Source organism: Homalodisca vitripennis, chromosome 6 (assembly GCF_021130785.1).
Source record: "Homalodisca vitripennis isolate AUS2020 chromosome 6, UT_GWSS_2.1, whole genome shotgun sequence".
Taxonomy (NCBI): domain Eukaryota; kingdom Metazoa; phylum Arthropoda; class Insecta; order Hemiptera; family Cicadellidae; genus Homalodisca; species Homalodisca vitripennis.
Window position 1 is genome coordinate 122604217 of NC_060212.1, and position 14709 is coordinate 122618925.

At 32.7% G+C, this 14709-nt stretch overlaps 1 protein-coding gene across 1 annotated transcript; it reads right to left on the reverse strand.

Moving 5' to 3' along the window:
* Window positions 1–412: 412 nt before the first annotated feature.
* On the reverse strand, window positions 413–14476 carry LOC124364888 (divergent protein kinase domain 2A-like). The gene is made up of 4 exons (XM_046820686.1): window positions 13945–14476; window positions 4913–5201; window positions 2020–2150; window positions 413–599 (listed from the first exon to the last, which is right to left on the reverse strand). Exons 1-4 carry the CDS (start codon window positions 13963–13965, stop codon window positions 432–434), a joined length of 609 nt encoding a protein of 202 aa, XP_046676642.1. The 5' UTR covers window positions 13966–14476; the 3' UTR covers window positions 413–431.
* Window positions 14477–14709: the final 233 nt, after the last annotated feature.

A 14709-nucleotide genomic window follows, 5' to 3' on the forward strand; every position in this document is an offset into this window, starting at 1 on the left:
TGTGTAGCAGTATGACGTTGGTTTTTACTTTTTGTTTTATTTTGTCTTGTAGATTTAAAAAAAATTGATTTATTTTTGTTAATTTGTTTCCTGTTATATTTTATAACTCTGTAATATTTTACAACTTAAAGACCAAGATGATTTTTTGCTATTTTAAATACCAGTGGGGCATAGCCCAGAGGGATTTTTAAAATCAGAATAAACCTATATTCATACCAGGGATCCTAAGAATATTCATGTAATATTTTAATACAATCGGTGGAATAATTCATGCGTGAAAGCAAAAAAAAGGGGCCTTCGCATGTATCATATTATTACGATATATATATATATATAAATCTGAAAACAAATCTGAATTTACTCTACTGATTTTATATGAGTCAAAGGTTGAAACAAAAGAAATGAATCAATGTAAATTTTAGTTACTGATTTTATCTTACATCTAACACTTCAATTATCGACTGAGCTATATCAAATCTAGTTTTCCCTGTAGGAGGCGAGACACACTCTCTGATCATTCTTGTAATGTCTAGCATGTGCTGGGGAGGTGAATGTAAGAGTCCACCATCTAACAAGTCTGATTTCTCTGACAAGATTCCCTGGAAACAAGAAAATGCAGATTACTCAACTGACATAAAACAAGTTAATGGATGCCTTTAATGGAAGTCTAGCCAAAAACTGCTGGACAAGTTATGAATTGTGAACTGGAGGGTTTTCATATATCGTTCTATGTTATATGAGCTTCTTTCCTGATATATTCAACAACTAATCGATTTAGTTTATAATGATGGACAGAATTAACTAATACCTCAGTTAAGATTTTTAAATCCACAATTCATTGAATCTATATTCTTAACAATTAACACTTTTAGTCCCCCCCGTACTCAGTATTTCAGATGCTCAAATACCTGACTATGACAACCGTTTGCAATTAAATTTTTCCTGCCTTTTTTAGTATCATATGTTTTATCAAAATGCTCATAATATATTGATACAGAGCTAAAAAGTAGTAATCGTTTAGTTTTTATTTATCAAATAATCCAAATATAGATACACTGAAAGGTTCACAGATGTTTATCATAGTAAATCTGCTTTTACAGATGAAATTATGGATTGCGAAGTTGAAGAAAATTCGATATTCCTATCCTTATTTGATTTTGAAACACAATGTGTTCAGTTAGTTATCCACCTGAGGAAGAGATCAGTTGCAGATCTTGAAGCTTTAGTGTTACTGATTTTATTGTGTCACTGAACTATGACTAATGTTAAAAAAAGCCTGTTATCTTCACTAAATCACAGTCTAAATCCAAAATCTAGCACAAAGTTGGAAGGGAATAGTGATGTCATTTCAAAATTGTACCCGAAAAATGTGGTACTATAGTTTACTCAGCAATTCTTGTCTCAATTTTGATGATTTTAGCACAAAATGTTAATGAATAGTCAACCTTAGATAGTAATAAGACTTCACAGAGAACATACATAGCAATTCTTCTTATCTATATTTATTACTTCTTGACTTTTGTTTTAGTGCACAGTTACAATACTCACTGCTGCTACTAACAACTCAATGTATATATATTTGTGAATTAAAGTCATTACTTGATTATGTTGTTTATTGTTACATAAAAGAGGGCTTATCTTGAGTTTCAACAATTTACGTAGTTATTAATTTTGGATATATAAATAAGAAAATTGATTTTAAACTATTCCAGCTTTTCTAAAATCAGTATGTGACTCGTGTCGCAGTGAAGGTGTGGACAACATATTCTGTAGCTAGAGATGTACCATGTTTTAAAATATTGACTGCGGTGGATGCACCTTACTATTATTCGGCTATCTTAAAGTCTGTACATGACTCTTGTCACATTTAGTGAAGGTATTTAAGAGCTTATATATCTCTTAACAAGAACACAAATGTTGATAATTCAGCTATGGTGGTTGATGTGTTATCAGTTTATATGGCCTACATCCATTTCTTATTATTAATACCTCTGACACTACATGCAAGTTTAGACCTACCTGACATATTGAATATATGTTCATGTCACTTGTTTGGTGAGAGCAGATTTCTTGTGTGGAGAAGGCAAATCCGTTCACTGATTCATCATGAAAACTTTGATGCTGGACTTTCCAATTTGCTGGAGGATCTGCTGGAAAATCAAGAGTCAATTAGTAGCAATAATTCTTTAAAATCTCCTCTGTTAATTTTACAATGGAAATTACTTTGGTTCTACTAAACAGCGCAAAGACAGTGTGATATTTTACTTATGATTTTCAGAATGAAGGTGATCCTAAATTTCCTCTAACTAATTACAATAATAATACGACTATTTAATATAAAGTTGATTTTAGTGTTTACATTAGAATTATTGTGTATTAAACGCTAGTTTGGAAACTTTGAGTAACTATTAAGAAATTTACTAGGGTGCATTTCTAAAGATAAAACTTAGTATGCAGGGTGCAAGTATCCATGGGAAATATTTACAATAGGCATGTAATCAAACTATACGAGGTATGGCTATTAAATAACGGGACTGATATTGTAAAAAAATGTATTTTCATTTTAAACATAATTACTTATTATCACCTTCAATATACACCCCTTCTCTATCCCTGCAACGCTCCATGCGAATTTTCCATTGTTGGAAACAATGCTGAAAGTCATCTTCTGTCAACTCTTTCAGGAGTCTTGCCGCTTTTTCTTGAACAGCTTCTACGGATTCAAATCTCGTACCTTTACATGCAGATTTCACCTTAGGGAAAAGATAAAAGTCGCATGGTGCTAGGTCTGGCGAGTAAGGTGGATGTTCTAACACTGGGATGCTGTACTTGGTCAGGAACCGCTTGACAGATAACGCGGAATGAGCTGGCGCACTGTCTTGGTGCAAAATCCATGATTTGTCCTTCCACATTTCGGGTCGTTTTTTTCTTACTCTTTCACGTAGTTTATTAAGTACCTCAAGATAGTAATGTTGATTAATTGTTTGACCTTCAGGAACCCAGTGAAGGTACACAATCCTACGAATGTCGAAAAAAACAATCATCATTGCTTTAAATTTTGACTTGCTCATTCTTGCTTTTTTGGCTCTCGGTGAAGTTGAGGTCTTCCAATGCATGGATTGGCGCTTCGTTTCCGGATCATAAGTAAAAAACCACAATTCATCACAGGTTATTATTCTTTCCAATAAATTTGGGTCATTTTCAATGTCATTCAAAGTGTCAGTACAAACATTTTTACGAGCTGCTTGTTGATCAATCGTAAGAATTTTTGGTACCATTTTTGCATACACTTTTCACATCTTTAAATTGTCATGTAAAATTTGCCGTACACATTCTTTATCAATGCCTACAGATTCAGCAACTGCACGAATGCTTAATCGTCGGTCAGACCGAATCAAATTAGCAACTTTTTCGACATTGTCTTCCGTTTTTGATGTTGAAGGACGACCTGGCCGCAAATCATCTTCCACGTCTTGTTGACCATCTTGAAAACGTTTAAACCATTCAAAAACAAGAGTCCGCGATAAACATTCACTGACATACACTTCTTTTAGTAAATTATAGGTTTCGGTAGCGGTTTTTCCAAGTTTAACGTGAAATTTAATAACAATTCGTTGCTCTATTATTACGCTAAACATTTTTCCGGCAAAACAAAATAACAGCACTTACATAAATGAAGGTTATGACACAACAATGTTGTTTACAGAAACGAGACTAACTGCATTCTGAAGAGGAAGTCTCAAACTACACAGCTGTTGGTCATTGTTGGTTGGCGCATGCGCACTCGTTCCACTGCAGCTTCAGTCCCATTATTTAATAGCCATACCTCGTATATCGTATTAAAGGTCATGATAAGGCAGAAACAATTATGCTATAGCCTTGGAAAGTATGATAGTTCTTTAAAGTTTTTGAACATTGGATACAAAATATATCATTTCCATACCAGTAAAATAAATTCTTCAGAAACAAACATAAAAATTAATACAGATAAAGAGGACAAATCTATAAACATACGAAAAAAAATCAAGTCACAAGTGAAATTTACTACAAAGTAACCTTTTTTCCTCCAGAGTTACCACTCCTCTCTAAGCAATCAAACATAACAGTAATTTTTGAAGTCCCATTCTTGATACATAATTTATATTTCTTCATATTTTATTTGATTTTTCACATCTTGTATAAAATAATAGTCAATTTAGTATCATTGTTTTAGTAACAATATAAACAACAATCAACCGCATCGGGCGCATGACTGCCCATTACAGAAGCCCACTGTGTACCCAATCAGGTACATGACGGCAATTGTAAAAGATGGTGTGTACCTAATTAGTTTTTTTTTTTTTAATTCAGTATATTAAATACATTCAAAAATTGGATTATTGTAAATAAAATTAACTTTTTAATTTATAAATTAAAGGGTATAATTGTGATTAAATAAAATAATTTCAATTAAGGTAGTCTAATAAAACAACGCAGTAAAAATAATCATCATACAATTCTAATTGTTAGCCGTGAAGTGGGAGAAAAAACTGAATATGTGCTTAAGTTATTGGTAATGGAAGAGTTTATCTTTCTTCAACACGCAGAATAACTACCAGTAAAAGAATTAAACACTACAATTCATTCTTGCAACTATGAAAAACACTCTTTCAGTAAATGCTATTCATTGTTGTGCGACTTTTCTTGATGACGATTACAGTGTAATAGTCTGTAACCACTGTTACCATAGTTCAAGGTACGCAAGGGACATGGTTTCAGAACAGCAATAATTACATTCTGAATTAATAACTGTGGATGGTAGATTGATATTGTCTGCCATGCATGTGTATTATCACCTTCATATACCCACACATTTCTTTTATACGTTGCTTCAGTCACTTTAGGGCCAGTAAATAAAAATAAACTTACTTACCTTCTGGATATTTATCGACAACAATGACATGTTCAAGATCAACAAGTCGTACTTTGCCGTCGGAAGAGACTGCAAAATTGTCTGGAGACATGTCGGTGAAATAAAATGCAAATTGGGGGTGGCTGAAGGTAGCATTGAATGCAAACTGTAGCAGCTGTACAGCAACTGAAGACCTTGTCATCCAGTCTAGTTGAGGTATCACCCAGGTGAGAGTGTATCCACAGTATCTTGATACAGTGAAGTCTCCACAGCCGCCTAGGTACTCGGCCACTGCCCAGTCTTTGGTCACCTGTAAAAACAACTATATTTTCTATTCAGTTCGTAAGTGATTTATATCTAGTGATAAATTTAAAAAATAGAGATTACATATAAAAAAAGTAAAGGTAATGTGCAACATTATGAATCTGTCTCTAAAATTTTGTTAAACTAAGTTACAGTATTTTTAGTAGTGTTTTTAATGACAATTGAATTGAATTGAAACATCTTTATTCATATAATATACAGTGGTATACATTGAATGGCGTCGTTATGTTAAATTAAACTAGCTGCATCTAAGTAACAGTATTTACAGTTTTCTCCATAACAAATCAAACTACACCTACTACCAGGTTCAACATAAGTTAAGGATAGTTGTCAAAGTTCATCAAATTTATATAATGGGTTGTTTATCAAATAACTTTTTAATTTTTTCTTAAATGATTTAATATTGTATATACTTCTTAATTCCACAGGTAGTCTTAGTAAAAACTTTGCACCTGCATAAGATGTTTTTTTGGTATAAAATTCTAGCCTATGGGAATTAATAGCAATTTGATTTCGATTTCTTGTGAAATATGAATGACTGTCACCTAGTTTCGGAACCAATTTATTTATGCTTAGTTTTTTTTTACATGGAGTATTCAGAGTATTGATCGGAAAACATATAAACTATAAACAGTCATTATTCCTAAATCAGTAAAATGTTGACGAACAGAGTCATCAAATTTTAGATTTAACATGGTTCGTATTGCCCTCTTTTGGAGAAGGAGAATTCTATCCAAATTCTGTTTTGACGTACCCCCATATATTTCAATACCAAAACTTATTGATGATTCTATAAGAGAGAAATAAATTATTTTTAAAGTATTTAATGAGCAAATTTAGACATCCTATACAAAGCATACAATCCAGAAGTAATTTTATTAACTATGTGTTCAGTATGGAGATTCCATGTCAAATTTTCATCTAAGATTAAACCCAAAAATTTTGTGGAACTTACTTTTTCCAAAGAGTGGTTGTTTATTTTTATTCCCGGATTTACTGGATTTCCTTTTTCCTGAATTGAAAACAATAAAATTAGTTTTGCTGGTATTTAATAATAGTTTATGATTATTAGAGAAATTATTTATGTCCAATAAACTAGAAGAAACATTATTTTCCAAATTATTTAATATACTGCTACTAATTTTTAAACTTGCATCGTCAGCATACAGACAAAGTGTTTTTGTTGGACTGTTTTGAAAAGAGAGCGGAATACCTTTTACATAACAGAGAAACAGCAGTGGGCCAAGGATTGATCCTTGCGGAACACCATGCTGAATCTGTGCTAGTGAAGAATTATTGGTGACTATTTGATTCTTAATGCTACTTTTTATTTCAACAAATTGTTTTCTATTGATTAAGTATGAACTGAACCAATTTAGAGTAATGCCATTGATTCCCAGGCCTTCAATCTTGTTTAATAGAATTTTGTGTGAAACGCTATCAAAAGCTCTGCTTAGGTCCAAGAAAATACCTATTGTTTTCTCTCCTTTATCTACAGAGTCAATGACGGAATTAATGAAATCTATGCCAGCAGTAACCACAGATCGATTTGGTCTAAAGCCATGTTCTTCCTTATCATGCAAACAATGGGTTTCAAGAAAATTTACTAATTGATTATAGGCTGCTCTTTCAAAAATTTTTGAAAAAGTAGGTAGCAACGATAATGGTCTGTAGTGTGATGGGTGTTTTGAATCTCCTTTTTTCAAAATCGGGATTACTTTGGCTATTTTGAGTTTTGACGGAAAGATTCCACTAATAAAGGAAGAATTGATTAAGTGGACTAAGGGTTTAATTAGTTGATTGCCGGCTAACTTAATCACAGTCATTGGAACCTCATCATAACCAGTTGAAAACTTATTGGGAAAAGATTTCAAAATTTTTAGAATTTCACGTTCTAATACTGGACTGAATTAAAAATTTTTGTTTGTCAAATTATTAAAACAAAGCAGAGAATCATTGTCATTCTGGTGAAAGTGATATGCAGAAAAATTGTTATACATGTAGTGCTAATTTTACCAGTCAAGGATAAAGAAAAAACTACATTTTTATTCAGAACAGATATGAAAAGGGTGTAGGCACACCCTCTGTGTTCACCAAATAAACTTGTGTCCAGTATATAAAAATAAAAGCTTTTCCAGTTAAATTTTGTTTGGCTGTTGTTTAAGTGACCTTTTATTATAAAAACACTTAAATTTAATTATTTTAGTTCGTTTTAAAATATGTATATCTTAGTAAGTTATAAAAAATTAAAATTTCACTATTTTCATTAAAACAAAAAATCTATTGTATCATAAAGTAAACATGCAAACAATAAAATGATTCATTTTGCATTATATAATTGTTTATGGTTTAATTACTTGACTGTGTTTTTAGAATTGTGTAATAATAATGCAAGCTAGCAAGCTATTGTATGTTCCATTCACTTACAATATTTCTATATCTAAAGTTTTAATTAAAAAAAATTAAAATCATTCCAAAACTTTATAAGATTTCTTGTAAATGTTGAATGTTACTAATTATTTATATATATATATATATATGTTCTGGTTACATACTTAACTAAAAAGAGAAATTGTAAATATATCTCCACAAATTAATCTACAGAACAGTTTCTAAATAAAAAAGCCTTATTTCACTGTGGAGCTTCTCAATAGACCACGGCACTAAGCAGTTGGTGCTCAAAGGTGTAAGTTAACATCATCTGCCAATATTTAACCCCTAACTTACTTTGGGGGACCCCGCAGCAAGACATGACAAGGGGTGTCGAGAACCGTCCAAATATGTAAGCACAGAAGAAGTTATTAAAGGTCCATGTTGTCTACACCAAAACATCATCTTTGGAGGATACCGTAAGCCCTTTTTACAAAAGTATCCGATTTTGACCAAATTTTGTTCTGAAGAACTTGTTTTAATGTCTGTTTTCGGGAAAACCAACTGAAAATTTTACTACTTATACTTGTGCCTAAAAGTGAACCTGTACAAATATGGGTATCAGTGCGGTTCATGGTCGGAATAGCCAATAAAAAATGTATAAAAAAATGTGCACATCATAATGTTCCAAATTTTATCCACACTGAGGGATCTTGGAAACTGTAAGTGATACAGCAAAGAGTAAATGGACAAAGTTTTGCATAGTAACAAGACCAACAAATTAATGTAGTCTTTTTGATTATTGATTATGTTGTTCACTTGCTGTGCTCAAAAAACTGTTTTTGGTCCAAATTTTCAAATCAAATCAAATCATTTATTGTCAGGACACTACAAAAGTGTATAACAACGTCAACAAGTTATAACATGTGAAACTAGTTAAAGAAGCATACTATTACTAGCATTGTAAAATTCATTTACACTATATATACACTTCTTAAGCAACATGTTTTTTATGGAGGTTTCAAACCTAGGCCTAGATAATATTTTTATATGTTCAGGTAAAGCATTGTACAATTTGATTCCCAGATACCTAAAGCTACTTTGCGTGCTTATGTATTTACACTTCATCAGCAACAGATCATTCCTATTTCTCGTAAAATAGTTATGGTTATCACTAAGGCTAACAAGGTCATTCAAGTTATCTTTAACATACATCAAAACACTTAATACATAAACGGATGGCAGGGTTAAAATATTAAACTTTGCAAACCAAGCTTTACAGTGATCTCTGTTAGATACACCAGCAATCAATCTAACAGCCCTTTTTTGCAGAATAAAAAGTTTTGATGCATACTGTGTATTGCCCCATAAGGTGATTCCATAAGTGATAAAGCTATGAACATAAGCATAGTATACAAACAATAAATAATCAGTTGAAATTGTGCCCTTTAATGCCCTAATTAAGAAAACACCTTTAGCAACTCGAGAGGCCATATAGTTAATATGATCATGCCACTTGAGATTCGACTGAACATATATTCCAAGAAACTTAATACTATTTTCGCTACTTCTACTGTACAAATTAAGAGGTAGGTCTTGAACTTTTCCAATGTTTATGCAAAGTTTATTTGCAGAACACCAGTCCAAGACAGTAGAATTCTTATCGCTAAGTTTATTTACACTATCCAAGGCTGATTCAGTACTAACCAATAGCCCCAAGTCATCTGCAAAGAGATAAGTATTTACACAGCTGTCATTTAGATTTCCTGGGAGGTCATTTATATAAAGAATAAATAATGTTGGCCCCAGTATTGAGCCTTGCGGCACTCCAAAGTTAACAGGTTTAGTTACTGAATATGAGCCATTTAAATATACACATTGTAACCTATTTGTCAGATAAGAGTTAAAAAAATCTAAAACTAATTGATTAAAACCATAAAATTTCAATTTATTGACTAGAATACTATGTTCAACAGTATCAAAGGCCTTTGAAAGGTCATAACTTCTAAAATTAACAACATTTTTTTGTTCAAGGCCATCAAAACAAGCACTTACAAGAGCCTGTACCGCTTTTATGGTACTGCGATTAGAACGGAAACCAAACTGACAGTCACTGAATAACTTATTTGACTCTAAATAAGCCACAATCTGCCCATGTACCAACCGCTCAAAGACCTTCGACACAGCTGGAATAATAGAAATAGGTCTATAGTTGCAATGCTTGTCCATAGGACCTTTCTTATGAACAGGAATAACCTTACTAATCTTAAATATATCAGGATAAGTTCCACTATTAATACATTCATTAAACAAGTAAGTCAAGACCTCACAAATATGTTCGGCAGCAGCTTTTAGTACATGTGCATTGATACCAAAAACATCCAAACATGTGCTATTGCTTAGGCTAAGAATAGCTCCATAGGTTTCCTCCACCTTAATTTCCTTAAAACTAAAGTTAAAATTTATAGTCTCTGAGTTACAGGAGTTGTCAAGATAATAAAAATAATCATAGGTACTATTACCAATGTTTTTACAAGTATCTTCCACAGAAGAGACAAAAAAATCATTAAAAGTGTCAGGACTGAGAAAATGAGACTTGGGAACTGGCCTGCTGTTGACTTTGGCTGACTTTTTTTATTATGCCCCAAGCAGCTTTGCTTTTATTTTTGGATCTATCTATTACACTATTGTTATAACAAAGTTTAGCTCTGTTTATCTCACGTTTGTACACTGCTTTGAGACTTCTATATTTTGCCATTACATCCTTCTTATCCTTAATTGTATTTTGAGTAATAAAATATAACCTATCCAGCTCAGACTTAAGTTTAACAAGACCATCATGATACCATCTAGTACATGAACTTTTAGCTTTTAATTTCAAGTTTTTAATTGGAGCAGCACAATTTAAGGCCCATAAAAAAAGGTCAAGAAACATTTTAAACTTTAAATTGATACTTAAATTAAGGCTATATACATCTAATCAGTTAATTTGGCTAAGATAAGGCACAAAAAAGGATACCCCAGACAAGCTCAAAGGTCTAGTTAAGTGTTTTAATATGAGACTACTTCCCGTCGATCCATCAGTCTCGATATCCGCAACAAAGAAGATGATGTTGTGATCAGAAGCAGGATTATGGAGCACCGACGATTGTCCTCTATCAGGATGTAGGGAAGTTAGTAGGTTATCAATGCAGCTACCCGCAGTTCCACAAGAGTTGGTATTTGGCCTCGTGATACCCGACACAGTCACATTTAATCCAAAACTATCAATTAAGTTTAATAGTTCATGGGTCTCTTCATTGTCTGCCATAAAGTTTACATTGAAGTCCCCAACTACAATAATGTTCATTTTGATGCAGTATAAAAAAGCAAAAACATCATGCAACTTTTCATAAAAAGAGGCTAGACTACCTGCAGGAGATCTATAAACCGCAACAACAACCGTCTTTAACACAGGGAGCACAACAGCTGCCAACTCACAAGTCATCTCCTTCGAGAAGCCAAGAACTTGGTCCAAGATGGAGAACTCGATACCTTGCTTGACACAAATAAGCACTCCACCGTGCAAGTGATGTTCCCTTGCAAAATAGCTTGCAACACTATACTCTGGAATTACCAAATGCTGGACCTCAGAGGAAGCTGTCACAGCTCTTTTATTAGTAGCTATATTGGACTGTTTTGTACATGAAATCTACATAACATTTCTTCTAATTAATTCTATTTTAAATATAATATTGAAGAATATTTCAAAACAAGTAAGCAGGAGCTGTAGGGTTCGAGACATTTTTTTAATGCAATGAACCATTTTTTACCTAATCAGAAGAAAGTAAATTTTGTAATGATCTCAAAAATACCATACACGTTATACTTTCCTTGTGATTTATTAAATTATTTATTCATAAAAACCAGTTTTTATGGTTGTTAGAAGGGAATTTTTATTTTACTATATAGATAGTTGGTACACCTGACTGATATTTCACTGCACAGATTGTTGGAATCAGCTGTTTAGTAAAACATAGAAATTATCAGACAAGGTCAGTCTAAAAATGACTTACTGACTTTTTCGTAATTCTTATTAGCCAAATAGAATGTTAGTTTCAAATTATATCATATTTAATAATTGTGTAAAAAAATAAAAATCATCATATAAAAATAATTAAACAACCTAATTATAAGTGATTTATTCCCAAATAAAATATATGTAATCTTGCCACATCTAGTGAACATGTGGGCCAGTGGACTTTTTTTAGTAAGAGTAAAAATAAGCTGTGTTCAATTTAATTAGGTTGTTTAATTTTTTACATGAAATTTCTTCTAGTTTCTAAATGTTATAATGAAATATTTTTCCACAAGCAAGCAGGAGCTGTAGTAGGGTATGAATATTTGTTTTTATACGACCCATTTTTTTTTTGTGTGTAGGGAATTTTTATTCTACTATAAGGATAGTTGATATACACTGCACAGATTGTTGGAATAAGTTGTTTAGTAAATTATCAAAACAGGACAGCCTCTAAATTATCAGAACAGGACAGCCTCAAAATGACTGTTACTGACATTTTTGGAATTCTTGATTAGCCAAATGGCATGTTAGTTTCAAACCAAATCGTAATTTATAATTAATTAGAGGGTGGAAATCACAAATATCTTTTTTTTGTAATATTTGAAATGTAAATGTATATTTCAGTACTGTATTTCTTGTTATCTATGATTTTCAGCTTTATCTGCTCCCCTCCCGATAGCATATCTGAGTATTCTGTGGTCGGAATAGCTTAATTGAGTAACTTCAATCGTCTCGTGCAATACCTTTCACTGCCTCTTCAATAGTATCTATTATAGAATTGTAGTGTGTTAAGTCAATACAGTTAAATAGTTTTGAAAGTTATTTACGTGTTTCATTGCGGATTATGTGAGCAGTTAAAATATTAGGAAATTAATTTATTCCTTTGTAGTTAGTCATCAGTTTTTGCTGTACCTAGTGTGGGTGCATTAACTGGAAGGTATAAACCAGCCAGAAGTGAATCCTCCAGGCTAGGAGGTTGACTTATGATCATAACAAGACTGCATGATGCCAATAGAACAATGAAATGAATTACTCTGTGCGAGAAAAGTAGATCTACTTTTAATGTTCAATAACTTTGTTATCTTTCATTTTCACCCATTTAAACCTCGTATTATTTTGGTGAAGATGATAGCCAAGGCCATACTCAGCTATGGCGGACTCCGGAAAAGATATTCGGCCAGGACCCATCATGTCCTGCCACCACTTTTTGTCGACACGGCCCCATCAAATACACTTGTGGCGGGCCCACTGAAGGCCCAGGCCCTGGTATAACAGTCCAATAAAACCGGTCTGACTAAGGGTCGGATAATAGCAATAGGTTAATAACGAGAAACTTATATTTTGCTATTCCGGCTGTTAAGTTTACAATTACCCAAATATGTAAGCATTCAAGAAGTCATTAACACATTTACTGCGGGTGACGACAATTGTCATGTAATATTGGCGCACCAAGCGGATAACAACAATAGCAGACATCTGCTCGCTTGGCCACCATTGCCTCAGTGTGAGCCTAGCAGTTGCCGTGGAACGTTAAGCCGTTTTCCTTGTGTTGTGTCTGTTTCATACGTTGTTTATTCACAATTTTCATTCACTGGTTATGCTGTACTGTTTATTTTGTGTAGTCTATGGTGTCTGTGTATGTGAGTTTATTATTGTATTTAGGCAATATGGAGGACGACAATGAACTAGTGGAAGACTTTATGAGTGAACAGGATGATTCCGATTCAAGTTCAGAGAGTTCTGCCGATATGAGTTCAGCCCATGTTTATGGACTTTTCAATTTTTTACACAAAACAATTTTTTTCACTATTTGCACAATGGACAATGTCTTCCGCGAGTGACAGTGCCATTCGGGACCCAGTTCCTGCGGTACTGACTAAGCAGGGACCGGTGCAAGGTGCGGCTGATAGCAATTGTTGTCACAGTTATAACGTCACCAAATCTATCAGTAGGATTACCTGGACAACCTTTTTGGCTGCTCTGACTTCATTTTGGTTTAAGTTAAAAAAAAAAAAAATTTTCCCGCATTTACCATGACTGATCAAATTTTTTTCAGCAGCGAATGTGTTAGGTACACAAGATAACCTACCTTTGAGAAGATATCGAAATCCCTTCTTTTATAAAAGTTTTCCAATTTCAACCTTATTTGTTTTAGCACAATTATTTAAGCATTTTCACTATAAGAAAAATCAATAAATTATTGAAGTGGCTAAAGTCAATATTTCCTAAAGGAATTTTTTTTATAGAAGTTGTTATAGTAACTTAATACCCTACTTGATCTCAAATTAACATGACTTACCTGTTGAATAATTGGCTCCATGTTTGTGAGAGCTATGAAAAACAAGTTAAGATAAACTTCAGAAACATTATTTTCCTTTTTGACGACATTTTCAAAGAAATGTGTAACTAGTTTTCTGTGTGAAGAACAAAATGTAAATTTGTTATTGATATCAAGAGGTTGTTTTAAGGATGTTTGTTCTAATGACTCCAATAACACAGTAAAATCAACAATTCGAGAAAGATTTACATTATTTTGGCTATAGTTAATAGGGCGCTTCTTAACTACGATCAAGTCCTCCCCGCACTTTCCAAAAATAATATGATTTTTATGACTACATATACTTAACACATTTATTAAAAAATGATTCCAGTTCAATGTAAAGTGTTCTCTGCTTAAACAACTGCACAATTCTCTTCCAAAGCACAACGGGCAATTGTTCACTTTACTTATAGAAGGAAGATCTAAAACTATAATGTTATATACAGGAATCAATACAATGCTCACTAGTAAGATAAATAAGCTTAAAAGACCGAAAATGTTATTCTGCAACACGTACATTATGATGATTTATAAAGTTTTAACTCAAATGTTTAAGACACCACGTTACATTAATAATTATTATTGGCTGCAGCTTAGTACGCGGTCAGTAATCAGTGCAGGGTAATAAGCACAACCTTATTTTTATCAAGTGACATTCGTTTAGTGTTATTATTAAACCTTACGTAGCTAAAATAATGTATAGGTTATGAATCTGTTTGTAAACAAACACTTGTATGACAGTAC